Source organism: Dipodomys merriami, unplaced genomic scaffold (genome assembly GCF_024711535.1).
Source record: "Dipodomys merriami isolate MVZ:Mamm:240054 unplaced genomic scaffold, mDipMer1.0.p SCAF_3, whole genome shotgun sequence".
NCBI classification, from domain to species: Eukaryota; Metazoa; Chordata; class Mammalia; order Rodentia; family Heteromyidae; genus Dipodomys; species Dipodomys merriami.
In genome coordinates, this window is record NW_027204492.1 from 111,937,811 (window position 1) to 111,957,786 (window position 19,976).

Here is a 19,976-nt window from a genome sequence, read left to right on the forward strand (position 1 = left end):
CAGTATTTGGGAGCCTGGGGCTCCCAATTTGAGACTATGATTGTTTTCTCTACCCCTTGAGCCCTACAGTACTTCTATGCACATTCAGGCTTTTCTTTTCCCTCCTCCTCTCATGCCCTCTCTCCATCCCTCTTTCTTTCTTTGTCGGTCGTGGGGCTTGAACTCTGGGCCTTGGCACTGTCCCTGAACTCTTCAGCTCAAGGTGAGCACTCTCCACTTGAGCCACAGTGCCACTTCTGGTTTTCTGGTGGTTAACTGGAGATAAGAGTCTCACAGACTTTCCTGCCCAGGCAGGCTTTGAACCGTGATCCTCAGATCTCAACCTCCTGAGTAGTTAGGATTACAGGCATGAATCACAGGCATCCAGCTTCACTTGGGCCTTTTTTTGTTGTTGTTGGTTGTGGGGCTTGAAATCTTGGCTTGGGTGCTCTCCTTGCGCTCTTCAGCTCAAAGTGAGGGCTCTACCGCTTGAGTCACAGTGCCACTTCCGGTTTTCTAGAGGTTTATTAGAGATAAGAATCTCTCCTGTGGGGCTGGGAAGTTCGCTCAGTGGTAGAGCGCTCGCCTTGTATGCTTAAGGCCCTGGGTTTGATTTCTCAGCACCACATAGGCAGAAAAAAAAAAGCCGGAAGTGGTGCTGTGGCTCAAGTGGTAGAGTGCTAGCCTTGAGCTGAAGAACTGAGGGACAGCGCCCAGGCCCAGAGTTCAGGCCCCATGACCGGACCCCCCCCCCAAAAAAAAAAGAATCTCTCCTGCCTGGGCTGGCTTTGAACTGTGATTCTCAGATCTCAACCTCCTGAGTAGCTAGGATTACAGGCATGAGACACCTGCGCTTGACAGCTGGGCCTTTCTTACTGAAATGTTTCTCCTTCACTCTTATGCTTGTCTCTCCCTTCTAGTGAATCCTTAAAACTTGCTACATTTACTAGCTATCTTTGCTGTAGTTTCCCCAATTTTAATGCTCACCTACTGTAGGGTCTCACTGCCTCAAAGTCACTCTTTTTTGATTAAGTCTTTCAAAGTGTCTTTATAATCAGTTACTATTATAGTCTTCAAAGTCATTCTTTTTTGATTAAGACTTCCAAAGCATCTCTGTAATCGGCTACTGTTTATATTCTTTATGCCTACAGTCCAGCCCTCCTCCATCCCCAACTAGACAGTAAACTAGATCGTGGGCTTTGAAGTTAGAGGGATCTAAGTTCAAATTACACTTCAGTATTATGCTGGGCTTATTCATAACCCTAAGGCATTAGGGATGCTTAACAGATAAAGTGAGGTAGTATTCACAAAGCATATCCCACTGGGACTTGTATAGATTGCTAGACCCTTTACCACCAGAAGGGTAAAAAGAGAACCATTCTGCGAACCCGGCTAGTTGAGACCCCAACTTTTAGGCTGCTCGAAGGGGAAAAAAAAAAAACAAGTTTTCTTTTGTTTTTTAAACCACCGATCCAAGCTCCTCAACGGTCCCGGGGGGGGGGGGGCGGTCCCTGGGCGGAGTTAAGGGTGAAAGTTGGTGAGTTGGAACAACAAAAATTCCTTGTCAAACTTGAAGATGTCGTGCCAGACGTCTTCGTTCTGCTGTCAAAGTATACGAGCATTATGAAGCAGAACGTAGGTAGCATCAGAAACTTCAGGGACAGGACTTGTTTGCCAGGTAACGCTTCCACCTTGCCTTGATCCGCACCAAAGTCTCCCGCTTCTAGAGAACAAATCGAAAGACACGCCTCCCTGTCCCCCCACCCTCTACGCGACCGTTCTTCCCAGTCAGGGGGTCTCGCACCCAGAGGCAACTCCCAGACTCACTGCCAAGGCCTTTGGCCTGCTGGAGGAGCTCCTGTTCTCCGTCTAGAGGCCGCTCCAGCTCGGCGGACTCCGCCTTCTTCTCCGATTCCGGGGTCCGCTTGGAAGCGTCTCCCGTGGATTGCTCGCGTCTCTGGGCCTGCTCGTGTTTTGCCTCCGGCTGCGGCAAGCCAAACCAAATACCTAGCCCTCGGAACATCCCGCCCCAGGGGCCCGCACCGCGGCCCCCTCAACGGAAACCCGAGCCGGAGCTGCCAGTTGTTTAACGCTCTCAGGGAGCTGACCGGAAATGGGAAGGTGGCTAAAGCAGCAGCTCCACCGGGGCACACCTCTATGACGTAGTTACTCCAGACCGCGCACGCGCAGTGCCCGCTAGAAGGCCCCGCCCCTGTCACGTGGGTCATGACGTAGGTGTTGTGCGCAGGGAGCCAGGACAAAGTGCTGTCCCCTCGTCGTCCAGTCCTGTCTCTTTTCCTACTCCTCTAGCTTGGTAGGGAAAAGACGAATCTTTGCACTAGGATGATCTGAGTAAGCTATTTTTTTTTTTAATTGCTTCTAAGCAGCTTGGGAGTGACTTGCCCTTTTTAGTCCGGCTGGACTGGTCCTGGTGGAAATGGATGTCTTTAGGCCTCTTTCTGGGCCCTAGTCAAAACTAACCCAGAGGGGCTGGGAAGGTGGCTCAGTGGTAGAGCGCTTGCCTTGCATGCATGAGGCCCTGGGTTCGATTCCTCAGCACCACATAAGCAAAAAGAAAAAAAGCCGGAAGTGGCGCTGTGGCTCAAGTGGTAGAGCGCTAGCCTTGAGCTGAAGAGCTGAGGGACAGCGCCCAGGCCCAGAGTTCAAGCCCCACGCCCGGAACCAAAAACAACAACAACAACAACAAAACTAACCCAGAGCTGGGCGCTGGAGGTTCACTCCTGTAACCTTAGCTATTCAGGAGGCTGAGATTTGAGGATTGTGGTTCAAAGCCAGCCTACACTGGAAAGGCCATGAGACTCCAGTGAACTACCAGAAAACCGAAGTGGAGCTGTGGCTAGAGCGCTAAGTGGTAGAGCGCTAGTCTTGAACCAAAGGACTTAGGGACAGTGCCCAGACCCTGAGTTCAAGCCCCACAACCGACAAAAACAAAACAAAAAAAACAAAAAAAAAACCCAACAACCCAAAGAACAAAAACAAAAAATAACCCAGAGCCTCTAATCCAACTTCCAGAAAGTACAAAGGGTAGAGGATGGTGTCAACAGCATGGGATGTCGTTAGCAGAATTTAGACTTGTAAGGAACTCCAGGAAAAAACAAAAAAACAAAAAAACACGATTCTACTCTGTTTGTTCAAATACATTATGAGGAAGGTGGAGAAATGTTTACATTAAGAGACAAGATTTGAACCTGTGGCTACTTCTGGATTTAATTTAGATCCTTAGACAAAATGAAAAATTCTGACGTTTATATATAGAAATTTGGATATATTGATGAAATTAAGGAATTATGAAGTTAGAATTTAAAATTTGTGAGCTAGGATGCCTGTTGTTTGACACATGTCTGTAATCCTAACTTCCCAGGAGGCTGAGATCTGAGGATCACCATTCAAAACTACCCAGGTCAGCAAATCTGTGAGACTCTTATCTCCAATTACCCAGAAAAAAAATGCCAGAAACAGAGGAGATATGGCTCAAATGGTAGAGGTCCAGCCTTGAGTGAAAAAGCCAAGCAAGAGCTTGAAGCCCTGAATTCAAGCCCCAGTACCAGTGGGCACAGAGTGCTAAGGCAGAAATGCCTTCGAGATTCCAACCCCATAATTATTTTTTGAATCTAGAATTCAGTAATAGTAAGAACATTCACATGGTTGTGTAACCAATCTCTAGAATGCACTTCATCTTGCAAATTGGAAATCTGTTGATTCCATTTCCACTTTGACCCTTGGCAACTCTCAAGTTACTTTCTCCCTGACTGTGGTAGATAACTCATATACGTGGAATCATACATAGATAACTCATAGTGGAATCATACAATATTTGTTTTGTCATGACAAGATTCTTTCATTTAGTATAATGCCCTCAAGACTTATTCATGTTGAAGTGTATTAATTTTCCTTCTTTTTTAAAGCTCATGGAGAAAAACAGCATTATTTTTTTCTTTTTCTGGTGCTGGATTTGGAATCCAGGGTCTTGAGCACACAAGGCAAGTAGTATAGCACTGAACTACATCATCCTGGAACTGTTAATTTATAAGTTGGGAAAAATGGTATTTTTATGTGGGGATATACTTTTTAAAAGAAATTCTTGGGGTGGGAAGGTGGCTCAGTGGTAGAACACTTGCCTTGCATGCATGAGGGCCTGGGTTTGATTCCTCAGCACCACATAAGCAAAAAGAAAAAAGCTGGAAGTGACGCTGTGGCTCAAGTGGTAGAGCGCTAGCCTTGAGCTGAAGAGCTGAGGGACAGCGCCCAGGCCCAGAGTTCAGGCCCCATGACTGGACCCCCCCCCAAAAAAAAAAAAAGAAAAAAAAAGAAATTCTTGCCAGGTGCTGGTGGCTCATGCCTGTAATCCCAGCTACTAAGGCTAAGACCTGAGGATCGCAGTTCAAAGCCAGACCAGGCAGGAAAGTCCATGAGACTCTTATCTCCAATTAACCACCAGAAAAACCAGAAGTGGCACTGTGACTCAAGTGGTAGAGTCCTTGCCTTGAAATGAGGAGCTCAGGGACAGCGCCAAGGCCCAGAGTTCAAGCCCCACAACCGACAAAAAGAAAAACATCTTTAATCATATTGGAATGTTGACTAAAGACGTGGAAACATGGCTGGAATTGGCTTCAAATTTGTACAGGATAAGGAGAAATAGGTGCACTTACATGCGTCAGGTAATAAGTATATTACCTTTTGTACAGTCTCGATTGTTCATTTTCTCTCATTCCCTGCTTCCCATCTCCATCCATGAGTTATTTTTAACTTTTTATTTTGGTCAGTCATAGGGCTTGAACTCTGGGCCTGGGCGCTGTCCCTCAGCTCTTCAGCTCAAGGCTAGCACTCTACCACTGGAGCCACAGCACCACTTCTGACTTTTTCTGCGTATGTGGTGCTGAGGAATCAAACCCAGGGCCTCATGCATGCAAGACAAGCACTCTACCACTGAGCCACATTCCCAGCCCTATTTTTTTTAGGGGGAGGGGGTCCGGTTGTGGGGCTTGAACTCTGGGCTTGGGCGCTGTCCCTCAACTCTTCAGCTCAAGGGGAGCACTCTACCACTTGAGCCACAGTGCCACTTTCAGTTTTCTGCTAGTTTATTGGAAATAATAGTGTCACAGACTATCTTTCCCAGGCTGGCTTTGAACCACTATCCTCAGATCTCAGCCTCCTGAGTAGCTTGGATTTCAGGCTTGAGCCACTGGCACCCGGCCTACGTGGTCTCTTTTATACTCATGGATTAATAGAATTAGATTAACTGGATGAGGGCCTAGGTTGTGAAGAGTGTTTGTGGGCACAGGTATTTGTAATTAATGTCCTGGCTTTGTTACTCATAATAACTAATTTACCTTTGGTCAAGACGTTTCACTTAAGCTAGGCGCTGGTGGCTCACATCTGTAATCCTGGCTACTCAGGAGGCTGAGATCTGAGGATCACAGTTCAAAGCCAGCCCGAGCCGGAAAGTCCATGAGACTCTTATCTTCAATAAACCACTAGAAAACTGGAAGTGGTGCTGTGGCTCAAGCGTTAGAGCGCTCGCCTTGCTTGAGCTGAAGAGCGCAAGGACAGCGCCCAAGCCCACAGTTCAAGCCCCAGGACCGACAAAAAAAAAAAAAAAAGACGTTTCCCATATTTGTGCCTCAGTTTCTTCATTCTAAAATGGAGATCATAGTATCTTGATTGTAGAAAGGAAATATAGTAAAATGTGGACCAAACCTATTTCCATTGCCCCACCCCCACTTGGTTAATTAACAAATGCTTCTATGCCTCCAGCCTTTTGCAAGGTGAACCTGTTTTTCTTTTCTTTCATGGGGAGCTAAGTCTCCAGTAACATTTTTTTCTTCATTTCCCAGAAATCAATACCACATTCTAAGCTCCTTCTGCTTTTCCCATACCACCACTTTCATCCTTGGTGCAGATAAACTTCGTTTTGTTTTGAAATTGTCTTTTGCTGAGCAGTGGTCTATCCCATTTATATAACTGTCTTTCAACGTATAAGTGGGCATCACTACACCATTATGGTTAAATTGCTTGTGTGTGTCTGTGGGGGGCTGGTCCTAGGGCTTGAACTCACGGCCTGCGGGCTGTCCCTGTGCTTTTTTTTTTTTTTCCTCAAGGCTAGTTCAAGCCCCAGGATTGACAAAAAACAAAAGCCCCCAAAAGTCACAAGTTTCCTAAACCGTGAGTTCACTTCAAACTTCTGTTCACTTCAAACCCACGTGTTTGCTCCTGTTCTTTGCCTGAACTAGCACTAATACCATCCTCTCAGGAAACTTTTAGTCAGTGTCAAACGATTTTTCTCCTAACTCTGCCTCGTTTTTCCTGGCTACCTTATTGTTCCACGAAGTGAACTGCTTTTAATGGGTTTTGTATTTGTGTTCTGGGGGCGGGGGTTCCGTTCTTTTGGCGTTCTACGAGTCTCAGCAAGGCTTGTGACAGAGGAGAGCTCAAGAAAGGGACCCCAGCTAGTGGAGGATCCCAGGTCAAGCTTCTCACCAGAAGTGTCTTTGCCCAGTGAGCCACAGGAGGGAGGGAGGAGCAGGCCTGGGGCTGAGCGAGGCCCCGGGCCAAGGGCGTCTCGAGCAAAGGGTGACGGGAACCGCCTGGGCCGGAGGAATCGCTTTTTAGGCGCTTGTTTTCGATCCTTGCACCCAACCCGATTGCAAACCCCAAGCTCCCCGGGGTGAGTCAGCGGAGCCAGAGGCAAGGCGGCGAGGGAAAGGTGAGCGATCGGGGCTCGGCACCAAGCCAGGCCGGGTGCTGTGCACGGGAGAACCTCCTGGTGACGCCCTACTCCCCCACAGGCGGGCCCCCTCCCCAACCCACAGGTGAGCTCCCGGCGGGCAACGGGGTGGAGCGCGCACGAACCACCTTCTTGGGCTTCAACGCCAAAACACAGGTACCTCCACTTTTAGGTTCCTCCCTAGGGACTCCCCCCCCCGCCCCAGGGCCACATCGCCCGCGCTCTGCACCTCGTAATGTCGTTGCATATGTGGGACCCGACATCTTTGTCCCCTCATCGAGGGCGCCCGGGAGGGCGCGTCGTGCGCCCCAAGCTTAGCTTGCACACGTTGGCAGCCAGGCAGGACCCGGAGACTGGGAGACGCCCACTCATGCCCGGTGTTTTTGGACTCCTTCCCGTGGCAGCCTGCGCCCCGAGATCTGGACCGGCGCTTCCTCAGGGTGCGATTTTACCTCAGCCCTGCCAGAGCCCCGAGGCCAACTTCCCCACCCCGGCCCGCCCGCCCGGGAAAGCGCCAAGAGCCCCGAGATGGCGTTGGCGGAAGTGAAGCCCCAAATGGGAACTGGGTGAGGCTGGCGGTCAGCAACTCGTGACTTGCACTTTCTGTCCCCCCCCCCCGCCCCCCAAGACCTGCACTCTCCTAACCCGGTAAACAACGACCCTCGCATTCCTGATGCATTGTAGCTAGTTGCTACAAAAACAGCTTGGGATGAGGGGGCAGAATTTTAAAGTTAGTGTTGGTGTGTACTGTTTCCACCCAACACAACACTTCATTTTAAGTGAGCAGATGGGTGGGATATGGTGAATTATCCACCCATAGAACTACACCTCACAAAGTTCCCTCATACCCCTTTTCCAGTCAGATTCCCCCCTCCCCCACCCCACTCTTTCTTTCATCGCTGGCAGGTGTGCCAACTTCATAAAATGGGCTCATTCAGTAATTCCCCTTCTGTGTCTGATTTATATGACTTTTCAAATGGTCATCGTTCAATAGGGATCCCCTGGTGTCTCTGGCACTTTGAGTTTCTCTAGGCCCGCCCCATCAAATGTGGGATCCACTGGCCACACGTGGCTATTGGATCGAGACTTCCTGCAAATATATGCACCAGAATTCCCAAGACTTAGTGCAAAGGTGGTAACAATCTCACAGGTTAAATTCTTACGTGGATTCCAATTTTGAGCACGCTGGTTTAAAAAAATATTGTTCAAATGAACTCCCCCCTGCCTCAACGTTTGTGAGGCTACTACAGTATTTAAAATGACATAGCTGGCTTATGTAATATTTTTATTGGGCAGCATAGCTTTATACTGTGCTATTTTATAAACCTGGCTCTGTTCAATTTGTGTAAGTAAATAAAAAATTTCAGTCTCCACACCAGAAACCATGGAGATCGGAGGAGGTAATTTAGAACAGAGCCTGCTTTTTTCCCCCTTGCAGTTTTAGGGAAAAAAAAAAACAACTCCCCCCCCCCAACATACTTGTTTGTTTAAAAGACACAGAAAAGATTAAATATTGCCTTGGTTTAAGGTAGGTTTTTCAGAAAGGAGTTTCTAAAGTATGAAATGTGCTTTAAAAGGCAATTTTGCCTTTTAGAAAACTAATGACTGCCTACAACCGAATCACATTTAGCCTCTTTATTCTTCACTCTTTACTAAACATATTAAAATTTGACCTCATTTATTGTTATTTATTTATGTAGGTTTGGCTGGTTTGGGGGCTTGAACTCAGGGACTAGGTGCTGTCCCTGAGCTTTTTTGCTCAAAGTTAGGAGTCTACCACTTTGGTCACAGCTCCACTTCCAGCTTTTTTGGTGGTTAATTGTAGGTAAGAATCTCAAAGATTTTCCTGCCATGGCTGGCTTTGAAATGTGATTCTTGGATCTCAGCCTCCTGAATAGCTATGACAACAGGCGTGAGCCACCAGTGCCTGTCTTGACATGGTTTGTATTTATAAAAACTAAGGTCTAACTATTGAGATTTCAATCTCAATAAAAACATACTTAAAATATTCAATTTTATGTTATGCTTTTTTATGTAATATATTTTCTTTCATGAAAAATTCTTAGTCATAATGAGATTTCACATAAATGTCGTCCAGTTTTCTTTCTTTCTTTTTGTATGTTGTAGGGCTTGAACTCAGGGCCCGTCTGGGTGCTGTCCCTGAACCTCTTTGCCCTCAAGGCTAGTGTTCTACCACTTGAGCCACAGCACCACTTCCGGTTTTCAGTGGTTAATTGGAGATCAGAGTCTCTGGGGGACATTTCTGCTTAGGTTGGCTTTGAACTGAGATCCTCAGAGCTTAGTCTCCTGAGTAGCTAGGATTACAGGTGTGAGCTACCAGCGCCTGGTTGCTTCCAGTTTTCTTGATCATACCTCAGTGGCATTTTTCCATTTTGCTTTTTATTTGGTTTAATTTTAAAAAATATTTTTATTGTAAAGACACTGTACAGAGAGGTGACAGTTACATGAGTAAGGTAATGAGTACATTTCCTATTAAGCATTGTTACCCCCTCCTTTTTTTTTTTTTTTTTGGTCCAGTTGTGGGGCCTGGACTCTGGGCCTGGGCGCTGTCCCTCAGCTCTTCAGCTCAAAGCTAGCGTTCTACCACCTGAGCCACAGCGCCACTTCCGGCTTTTTTTCTTTTTGCTTATGTGGTGCTGAGGAATCAAACCCAGGGCCATCATGCACGCAAGGCAAGCGCTTTACCACGGAGCCACCTTCCCAGCCCTCCCCCTCCTTTTTTTTTCTCCTACCATCCCTTCCCTCCCCACCTCCTAACTCCCCCTCTCCCCCCCTCCCCGCCATGGGGGAAGAACATACAAAAGAAACAAAAAAAATCACATTGTACATTAAAAACAACAGTGACAAAGAAAAAACCTCTTGTGTCCCTATCTTGGGGTTCATTTCACTTAGCATTATCTTATATGGTCATATGTACATAGCTTTTGACCTTTTCTCCTTGTCTGGTAAGATTATCCTAAACGTATACTAGTTATTGCAAGTAAGGGAAACCATGGGACCTATGTTTCTTTGAGTCTGGCTTACTTCATTTAATATAATTTTTCCAAGGCTTTCCATTTCCTAACAAATGGGGCAATGTCATTCTTTCTGATGGAGGCATAGAATTCCAATATATATATATATTTGCACAATACACACACACACATACCACATTTTCCTGATTCATTCATCTACTGAGGGGCATCTGGTTGGTTCTATGTCTTAGTTCTGGTGAATAATGCTGCGATAAACATAGATGTGCTAGTATTGCCTTGTTTGTGATCGTTTGGGAAAATGCCCTAAAGTAGGATTGCAGGGTTCATAGGGGAGCTCTATGTGGAGTCTTTTGAGGAACCTCCATACTGTCTTCCAAAGTGGTTGAACAAGTTTACACCCCCACCAACAATGGGTTAGGGTTCCCTTCTGGCCACATCCCCTCCAGCATCTGTTGTTATTAGATTTCTTGATTATAGCCATTCTAACTGGGGTGAGGAGGAATCTCAATGTTGTTTTGATTTGCATTTCTTTTATGGCTAGAGAAGTTGAGCATTTCTTCATGTCTATTGGCCATACTTATTTCCTTTTCAGAGAAGTCTTTCAGTCTTTAGCCCATTTATTAATTGGGCAGTTGTTTTGAGGATTTGTTGTTGGGGGATTCAATTTTTTGAGTTCTAAGTATATTTTAGATATGAGACCTTTGTCCATTGTATGGCTAGTGAAGATCTCCCAATCAATAGGCTTTCTATTGATCTTGCTAGCTATGCCCTTTGCCATCATTTTGCTAACTTTTGCAGATTGAAAGTTAATCAAACAGTATGACAGTGCCAGAATAAGATATAATTAGCATCCAGTTAATTTACTCCTTCATCTTACAAGAAAATGAAAACTGAAAGAGCAGGACTTTTGATTTTTTTGTTCTTTTCCCATCCACAGGAAATAGATGTTCAATAAAGATTTGTGAGCTGATTGAATCAGTTAATAGGTGGCTCTGAAGAACAGCCATCCTTAATTTATCAGGTAAGCACTCTGTTTGTAAATTCCTGTACAACTCTGAGGTTTTGTACTCTGTGGAGGAAACAGGCTTTGAACAGTTGAAGAATTTGCCTAGGGTCATGATGTAAGTGAATTCAGTTTATTTGATGTAGAGAAATAGTGTGGTGGGTAAGGTCTGGCTGGGAAGAACATCACCTTGGTGACTGCCAGGGACAGTAGGAGTGGAAAAAGATAAATATTAAGATATATTTTTGGATCTATAAAAGAAAAAAACCTCTAGGTTTGTGTTGAGAATTTGTGTGTGTGTGCACGTGCATGCGCACTCTGTGCATATGCCTGGGGCTGGAACTCATGGCCTAGAACTTTTTTTTTGGGTCCGGTTGTGGGGCCTGAACTCTGGGCCTGGGCGCTGTCCCTCAGCTCTTCAGCTCAAGACTAGCACTCTGCCACTTGAGCCACAGCCCCACTTCTGGCTTTTTTCTTTTTTCTTATGTGGTGCTGAGGAATCGAACCCAGGGCCTCATGCATGCAAGGCAAGCGCTCTACCACTGATCCACCTTCCCAGCCCAGGCCTAGAATTTTTGCTTGGCTTTTTGCTCAAGGCTAGTTCTCTATCACTTGAACCACAGCTTCACTTCCACCTTTTGGTGGTTAATTGGAGCTGAGACTCTCAGACTTTCCTGCTTGGGCTAACTTTGAACAGGGATCTTCAGATTGCAGCCCCCTGAGTAGCTAGGATTGCAGGTGTGAGCCATTGGCACCTGGCTGGCTCCCTGTTTATCCCCTGCCCTTTTTTTCCCCTTAATCTTTAAGTAGTTGTACAAAGGAGTTTCAATCCAACATGTTAATTTAAATGGGCAGTGCTCCCTGACTCTTGTTTTCATTGTTTCTCAGATTTTACCTGATAGTGGGCAACCAACTATTCCTTCGCCAATGAAGTATATCCTGGTCACTGGTGGGGTCATCTCAGGTATTGGTAAAGGGATCATCGCCAGCAGCATTGGGACAATTCTTAAGTCATGTGGACTTCGTGTTACTGCTATCAAAATTGACCCCTATATCAATATTGATGCCGGGACTTTTTCTCCTTATGAACATGGTATGAAAAAGAACCTTTCTTATAATGCACTAAACAGACTTGCAGTTCTTTATTTTGGGTACTACTTTTGTTTTTCCTTTTTTTGTGCCAGACCTGGGGCTTGAACTCAGGAGCCTGGGCATCCACTGTCCCTTAGCTTTTTCCACTCAAGGCTGGTATTCTACTACAGGAGCTACAGTTCTACGTCTGGCTTTTTACTGATTAATTGGAGATAAGAATCTCAAGGACTTTCCTGGCTCTGTTGGTTTTGAACTGCAATCCTTATCTCAGCCTCCTGAGTAGCTAGGATTACAGGAGTAAGCCATCAGTGCCCAGGTGTTTTGGGTAATTTCTTGAGAATATAGTTTCAGAAATATACTTGCTGGATCAGACCTTATGAATATGTAAATGTTTTCATGGTCGCGGATGCATTTTTTTTTGGACTCCGGTCATGGGGCTTGAACGCTGGGCCTCGGCGCTGTCCCTCAGCTCTTAAGCTCAAGGCTGGCACTCTACCACTTGAGCCACAGTGCCACTTCCAGCTTTTTTCTTTTTGCTTATGTGGTGCTGAGGAATCAAACCCAGGGCTTCATGCATGCAAGGCAAATGCTCTACCACTGAGCCACATTCCCAGCCCCAGCAGATGCATTTTTAAGATCACTGATCACATTCCAAATAGTCAATCCATTTGGAAACATTGTCCTATTTTGCTATGGATTATATTTTGTTTTATGATCACAGGAATATTTTTTTTAACATTTCTTACTGTATGAAATAATGGTTTTGATGTACATATATTTTTTTAACAAGGCATTATTATTTTATTTTTGTATACTGAATAGCATGATTGTATTTGTTTACCCTTCTTCCATTTATTTCATTTTTTGTGCTGGGCTTGAACTCAGGGCAATGTGCTCTCCCTTAACTTTTTTTGCTCAAGGCAAGCATTCTACCACTTGAGCCACACTTTCATTTCCAGCTTTTTGCTGGTTACTTAGAGATAAGAGTCTCATGGACTTTCCTACCTGGACTAGCTTTGAACTTGGATTTTTGGATCTCAGCTTCCTGAGTAGCTAAGACTACAGGTATTAGCCACCAGTGCCCAGTAACATTGCATTTTAATACTATTTTAATACATTTTAATGTTAAAAAACTTTTTTAATATTCAAGCAGAATATTGCATAAATCATAAGTGTATAGCTTTGATGAATTTTCTCTAAATGAACCTATTGTATAACCAGCCCCTGATCAAGAACAGAAGTCCTTTGTATCTCTTGGTCTCAGTCCATAACTCCTGGGGTATCTGCTGCCCTGTTTTCTAATACCCATATTATTAGTTTTGCGTTTTTTCCCCCCTCTGTTGACCAGGTAAGTCTCTAACTCCTGAGCTCAAGTGAACCTCCCACTTCAGCCTCTTGAAGAGCTGGAACTACAGTTTGGCCTTGTGCCACTCAGCTACTTTTGTCCAGTTTTGAATTTGGAATTGTTGACTCTTAGAGTTATGCTTCCTTTGAATCTAATTTTAAAAATTTAATATGCTGTAGACATATTTACATATTCTATCCTGCACAGGACCTGTACATAGCAGTTAAGTGTTCAATTTATTGACATAAACAACACAAAAAAATCTGTAAGTCAACTTTAAACATCAATTTGTAGGTGCATAATTTCTGATTTGAAAAATAAGGATGTTTTCAAGCTTTTGATACATAACGCATATTTTGTGTGTGTGTTTTTTTCCAGTGCAGGGGAACGAACCCAGGGCCTCCTGCATGCTAGGCAAGTCTGCTCCTGAGCTATAGCCCCGTCCCCATAATGCATATTGCTGATAGTTTTTAGGCTCCTTTTCCTTATCTACAACTCTGAAATCCAACATTCTGAAAAATCTAAAATATGTCATAAATTTATGAGTCTTTTCTCAAACTTTCCAAAAATTCTTTATAACTTTGTGGTTACTTATAATCTTTATTTCATTTTATTTCCTTTGGAATGTGTTTGATTATGGGGTGCTTTTGATAGTTTTCTAACACATGAAATATTCTCTGTTGGTCATGGGTTTGAACTCTGGGCCTGGGTACTGTCCTTGAGCTCTTCAGCTCAAGGCAAGCGCTCTACCACTTGAGCCACAGTGCCACTTCTGGTTTTCTGGTTGTTCATTGGAGATAAGAGTCTCATGGACTTTCCTGCCTGGGCTGGCTTTGAACCATGATCCTCTGATCTCAGCCTCCTGAGCAGCTAGGATTACAGGCATGAGCCACCAGTGCCCAGCTTATACTATGTTTCTATAATACCAATAATTCCAAATTATGATGCTTATTGTATACCCAAAGATTTTCAAATAAGGCTTGTGTGAATCTGCACCTGTTCTTTTTGGTCATGGGGCTTGAACTCAGGGCCTAGTGCTGTCCCTGAGCTTTTTTTTTTTCGCTCACGTCTAGAGCTCTACCTCTTGAGCCAAAGCTCCACTTCTGATTTTTAGGTGGTTAATTGGAGATAAGGGTCTTATGAACTTTCCTGACTGGGCTGGCTTTGAACTGAGATTGTCATCTCTGCCTTCTGAGTAGCTAGGATTATAGGCATGAGCCACTGGTGCTTGGCCTAAATATATTTTCTTACTAGATCTTTACTTAGAAAAGTGATCAATTTCAATGAAATCATGTTTTAAATTTGTCTTGCTTTTTTCCTTTTTTTTTGTTAATGGTAGGTGAAGTGTTTGTCTTAAATGATGGTGGAGAAGTTGATTTGGACCTTGGAAATTATGAAAGGTTCTTGGATATTAATCTTTATAAAGACAACAATATCACCACTGGAAAAATCTATCAGCATGTGATTAATAAGGAGAGGCGTGGCGATTACCTGGGGAAAACAGTTCAAGGTATTATATATTTTTTCCTTTAAAAATTATTATAAGCATGATATACAGAGGGGTTATAGTTACAGAAATCAGATAATGAGTACATTTCCTTTTGGACAATGTCACTCCTTCCCTTGCTCTCTCCCAGATTTTTTCCAGTCTTGGAGCTTGAACTCAGGGTCTGGGCACTGTCCCTGAACTTCTTTTGCTCAAGGCTAGCACTCTACCACTTGAGCCACAGCTCCACCACTTTTGGCTTTTTCTGTTTATGTGGTATTGAGGAGTCAAACCCAGGGCTTCAGGCATGCTAGGTAAGCACTCTACCACTAAGCCCACATTCCTAGCCTTTCTCCCAGGTTTTTCCCTCCCATCCCCACCCACATTAAGGTATTATTTTCTATAGGCATGTTGCCTGAATTAAAAGTGGACAAGTTATGTACTCTGAGCGCTAACACTTCATATCCTCTTAAAACGTACTTTCTTTTTATTCTCCACATTCATAGTTACATTTTCTTCTCTTTTTCCCTCTTCCTCTCCCCTCTTCCTCCTCCCTTATCCTGTTTCTCTTCCTCTTCCTCAGTCTTCCTTCACCTCCTTCTGTCATGCTCTCTGCCCTCCAATAGACAAGTCAGAGAGCTGGTGACAAAAAAGATCATTGTATCCTCCTGTGGAACTGGGCAGTGTAGATCTTGGGAAAACCTGTGTCCCAGTGATGGGGAGAGAGCAAAGCCCCTGACCTGGGTCCTGCTTCCTGACCTCTGAGCCACTCCTGTGGAGGCAAAGCCCAGCTGAGCCCAGCATGTTGGACAAGTTGGGTGAGCTTGGCCAGTAAATGGTGCCAACTTCACCAGGTGGGGATGCCATGCTCCCCATTCAAATGAGCTGTAAGTGTTCACTGGAGCCCGGCGTTCTTCCTCTCAGCTGCCAGGGGCTATTGGTGCTGTTTCATGCACATGAAAAGTCAGGAGGTGGAGGCTCTCCTTGAGCCTGCTTCAAGTTAACTTTTTTGTTTCTTCACGGAGACCAGCAGCTTTGGGGCTTTTTTCAGCATTGCTGGGTCTCTGGGTATCACATGGCTGTGGAGATGCGCCCCGTGGGTTCTTCCACTGACCTTCACACATGGGTTTGCTCCACCCCTGCCTGAGCTTCAGGGCCACAGTGGGGCATCGGGCTGCGCCTCCATGGCTAGTGTGACCATCATGCACTATGCACTTTCTGCAGCTCCCTGGGGGTCTAGCATCCAGCTTGCCAGTCTCTCTTCTGGCATATTACTTCCTTGGTATTATAGTCCTTCCCTCTGCCCTCTCCCCTCCCTCTTTTTCTCTTCCCTCCCTCCCCCTCTCATCTTTCTCCTCCCATTCTCCTGTTTCCCTCCTCTCCCCTCCCTTCTCTTCCTCTCCCCTTTCCCCTCTCCTTTCCTCTTTCCCTTCCCTTCACTGTCTTATCACCAGCACCTGGCTAACGTTTTTCTTTTTCACACTGTGGTTCTTTATTTCCTTCAGTTGTCCCCCATATTACTGATGCCATCCAGGAGTGGGTTATGAATCAAGCCAAGGTGCCTGTAGACAGTAATATGAAAGAACCTCAAATCTGCGTTATTGAGGCAAGTATGGAACTTTACAAACTACCACCTTCTAGCTTGTGGGGTCTTTGTGCCTCTGCTCTTCATTTACTCCACAGCTATGTACAGATGGCTTCCTGGGTGCTGGGATGGGAGGGAAGTGTTCTATGTAGTGAGACAAATCATTAATGTCAAGGTCAATGTCATCTCCAGGGCCTGGGATGGGCATAATCTCTGCCCTTGAGGTGCTTGTAGCCTGCCCTGTCTGTACCACACAGTGTGTTCTAGTGTTTGTACCGCACAGTCTGTTCCAGTGACCATACCATACAGTGTGTTTCAGAGCGTGCTATTTGAAAACATAGCTGCAAGTACTTTGGAAGCAGACAGAGATTGGGTTAGGGAAGTAGAAGGCAAAGAAAGAAAGTAGTCTTTTTTTTTTTTTTTTGTCGGTCATGGGGCTTGAACTCTGGGCCTGGGCGTTGTCCCTTAGCTCTTCAGCTCAAGGCGAGCGCTCTACCACTTGAGCTACAGCGCCACTTCCAAGAAAGTAGTCTTTGAGGGCTGGGAATTGTGGTTTCATGATAGAGTGCTTGCTTAACATATACCAGGCCCTGGATTCCTGGCACCAAAAAAGAAAGATAGTATTTGAGTCAGGCACTGGTGGCTCACTCCTGTAATTCTAACTAATCAGGAGACTTGAGAGCTGAGGTTTGAAGACATTCTAGGTAGGAAAGTCTATGAGCCGTAAGCTAGGAGACTTAGGGTCTATGAGACTTAAAAGTCCATGTGACTCTTGCCTACCAAAAAGCCAGAAGATAAGGTATGGCCCAAGTAGTAAGTTACCAGCTTTGAGTGGGGTAAGGGACAGTGCCTAGTCCCTGCGTTCAAGTTCAAGTACCACCACCCATATAAAAAAAGAAAGTTAAGCCAGGTGCTGGTGGCTCACACCTATAATCCTAGCTACTCAGGAGGCTGAGATCTGAGGATCAAGGTTCAAAGCTAGCCCAGGCAGGAAAGTCCATGAGACTATCTCCAGAAAACTGGAAATGGCACTGTGGCTCAGTAAAGTGCCAGCCTTGAGCTGAAGAGCTCAAGGACAGCGCCCAGGCCCATAGTTCAAGCCCTAGGACTGACAAGAACAAGTTAGTGTTTGAAATTATGACTTGTCTTCTTCCCTTTATCTCTATGTGAGGAGTGGGAACTTCTCACTTTGCTGTTGCTGCAGTTTTCAATTCAACTGTTTCTCCATTTTTATCTGTAGGAAATATGTTCTAGGGTATTCCTTGGATTGGGAAACTGCCTACCATGGTACCACACCTTGTTTTGCTGATCCTAGGGCTTGAACTCAGGGCCTGGGTGCTGCCCCTTAGCTTTTTTTGCACAAGGCTACTGCTCTACCACTTGAGCCACAGCTCCACTTCTGGCTTTTTGGTGTTTAATTGGAGATGAGAATCTCACAGACTTTATTGCTGGGGCTATCTTTGATCCATGATTCTCAGATCTCAGCCTCTTCAGTAGCTAGGATTACAGGTGTGAACCACGAGCACCTAGCAAGTTACCAAATCTTACACATACATTTAGGGATGGTAAAATTAACTAATTAATTAATATTATTTTTTGTGTTATTTCTAGGGCTTAACTTGTACTCTCACTTAGCTTTTATTTATTTTATTTATTTTTTGGGTCCGGTCGTGGGGCCTGAACTCTGGGCCTGGGCGCTGTCCCTCAGCTCTTCAGCTCAAGGCTAGCACTCTACCACTTTGAGATACAGCGCCACTTCTGGCTTTTTTCTTTTTGCTTATGTGGTGCTGAGGAATCGAACCTAGGGCCTCAGGCATGCAAGGCAAGCGCTCTACCACTGAGCCACCTTCCCAGCCCCTATTCCTAAGCTTCTTTTGCTCAAGGTTAGGCTCATGCTCTATTTACCACATGAGCTGCAACTCCATTAACAAGTTTAATTTATAAATTGGGTGCATTAAGAGATTAAGAATAAGCTGGGGCTGGGTGCTAGTGGCTCATGCCTGTAATCCTAGCTACTCAGGAGGCTGAGATCTGATGGATCGTGGTTCAAAGCCAGCCCAGGCAGGAAAGACCATGAGACTCCTATCTGCAATAAACCATCAGAAAACCCGAAGTGGCACTGTAGCTCAAGTGGTAGAGCGCTCGCCTTGAGCTGAAGAGCTGAGGGACAGCGCCCAGGCCCAGAGTTCAAGCCCCATGACTGACCAAAAAAAAAAAAAAAAAAAAAGCTGGGCACCCGTGGCTTACGTGTGTAATCCTAGCTACTAGGAGGAAGAGATCTGAGGATCATGGTTTAAAGCCAGCTCCAGCTGGAAAGTCTGTGAGATTCTTTTTTTTTTTTTTTTTGTCTTTTCTTTTTTGGTACTGGGGATCGAACCCAGGACGTTGCACTTGCTAGGCAAGCGCTTTGCCACTGAGCTACATCCCAGCCCAGTCTGTGAGACTCTTATCTCCAAAAAACCACCAGAAAAACGGAAGTGGTGCTGTGGCTCAAATGGTAAAGCACTAGCCTTGAGCTGAATTGCTCAGGGACTGTGCCCAGGCCCAGAGTTTAAGACCCATGATAGATTAAAAAAAAAAGATTAAGAATAACTGTAAGGGGGCTGAGAAGGTGGCTCAGTGGTTAAAGTGCTTGCCTTGCATGCCTGAGGCCCTGGGTTCGATTCCTCAGCACCACATAAGCAAAAAGAAAAAAGCCGGAAGTGGCGCTGTGGCTCAAGTGGTAGAGCACTAGCTTTGAGCTGAAGAGCTGAGGGACAGCGCCCAGGCCCAGAGTTCAGGCCCCATGACCGGACCCAAAAAAAAAAAAAAAAAAGAATAACTGTAAGATAGAACAAAGACAATATGTTGAAATACAGGTTATTTAAAACTTGTGAATTGTTTATTTCTGGTTTTCCATTTAATATTTTTTGCACTTGGGCTGACAATTAGTTGAAACTTAAAGCTGCTGGCTAAAGAGAACTTCAAAATGGGCTGAGAGTATGCAGTACCACAAGAGGCCACATGAGGGCAGAAAAGGCTAATGTTTAAAGTCTTGCCTTCCACCACCTTTTTTTTTTTTTTTTTCTTCTTTTTTTGAAGTTGGTGCTGGAGCTTGAATTCAGGCTTCATGTTCACTGCTGGTGTTCCATCACTTGAGCCATACCTTTAGTTCCAGCTTTTTGCTAGTTAATTGGAGATCAGAAGTCTTGTGAGTTTGTCTGCTTCAAACTGAGATTTTTCAGATCTCAACTTCCTGAGTAGCTAGGATGATTTCTAGACTTCTAGCTCCAGCCAGTTAATGGGAACAGATGTCATTGGGGGACATCAGGAAACACCAAGAGAAGCAGACTATGGCATGGGGTGCAGAGTATAGTTTGGGCATGTTAAACCTGAGTAATTTTTGTACCATCAAAGATGGGCTCCCGTTGGGCACCGGTGGCTCACACAGCAGCATACTTAGTACTTTTCTTGGTATTACTTTTATTCTTCATTATCCAATTTCTTCTGTCTCTGTCTTTGTGTATCTCTTTTTTATTATTAATTTACTTTGCTGTTGTTATAGAGGTGATGTAGAGATTACAATTGTAGGATTACAATTGCAGGAGTCAGGTAATGAGTACATTCCCTTTCGTACAGTATCTTCTGTTCCCTTACTCTCTCCCTGCCTTTCCCTCCCATCTCCACCCATGAGTTGTATAGTTCACTTTCATCAGTGTCCAGTGCACCCCACTGCTGTACTTTTTCAGTCTTTTTCCCTCGAGTT

The 19,976-nt window shown here is 45.0% G+C and overlaps 2 protein-coding genes across 7 annotated transcripts in view; one reads left to right on the forward strand and one right to left on the reverse strand.

The window, feature by feature from the left end:
* Syap1 (synapse associated protein 1) overlaps positions 1-2,129 on the reverse strand; it is a 34,113-nt gene extending 31,984 nt beyond the window's left edge. Inside the window, exon 1 of one of the 2 annotated variants that reach the window (XM_070040806.1) lies at positions 1,807-2,129. In XM_070040806.1, coding sequence (XP_069896907.1) covers positions 1,807-2,002 — 196 coding nt within the window. In that variant the 5' untranslated portion in view covers positions 2,003-2,129. The remainder of the gene's footprint in view (positions 1-1,806) is intronic. The other variant, XM_070040805.1, reaches the window with a different exon arrangement.
* A 120-nt stretch (positions 2,130-2,249) lies between these two features.
* Ctps2 (CTP synthase 2) overlaps positions 2,250-19,976 on the forward strand; it is a 100,794-nt gene continuing 83,067 nt past the window's right edge. The window contains exons 1-6 of one of the 5 annotated variants that reach the window (XM_070040808.1): positions 2,250-2,331; positions 10,658-10,741; positions 11,612-11,816; positions 13,539-13,574; positions 14,500-14,670; positions 16,152-16,252. In XM_070040808.1, coding sequence (XP_069896909.1) covers positions 11,651-11,816; positions 13,539-13,574; positions 14,500-14,670; positions 16,152-16,252 — 474 coding nt within the window. In that variant the 5' untranslated portion in view covers positions 2,250-2,331; positions 10,658-10,741; positions 11,612-11,650. Of the gene's footprint in view, positions 2,332-6,525; positions 6,704-6,725; positions 6,810-6,831; positions 6,881-10,657; positions 10,742-11,611; positions 11,817-13,538; positions 13,575-14,499; positions 14,671-16,151; positions 16,253-19,976 lie in introns of those variants that run through there. The other 4 variants (XM_070040807.1, XM_070040809.1, XM_070040810.1 and 1 more) reach the window with 4 other exon arrangements.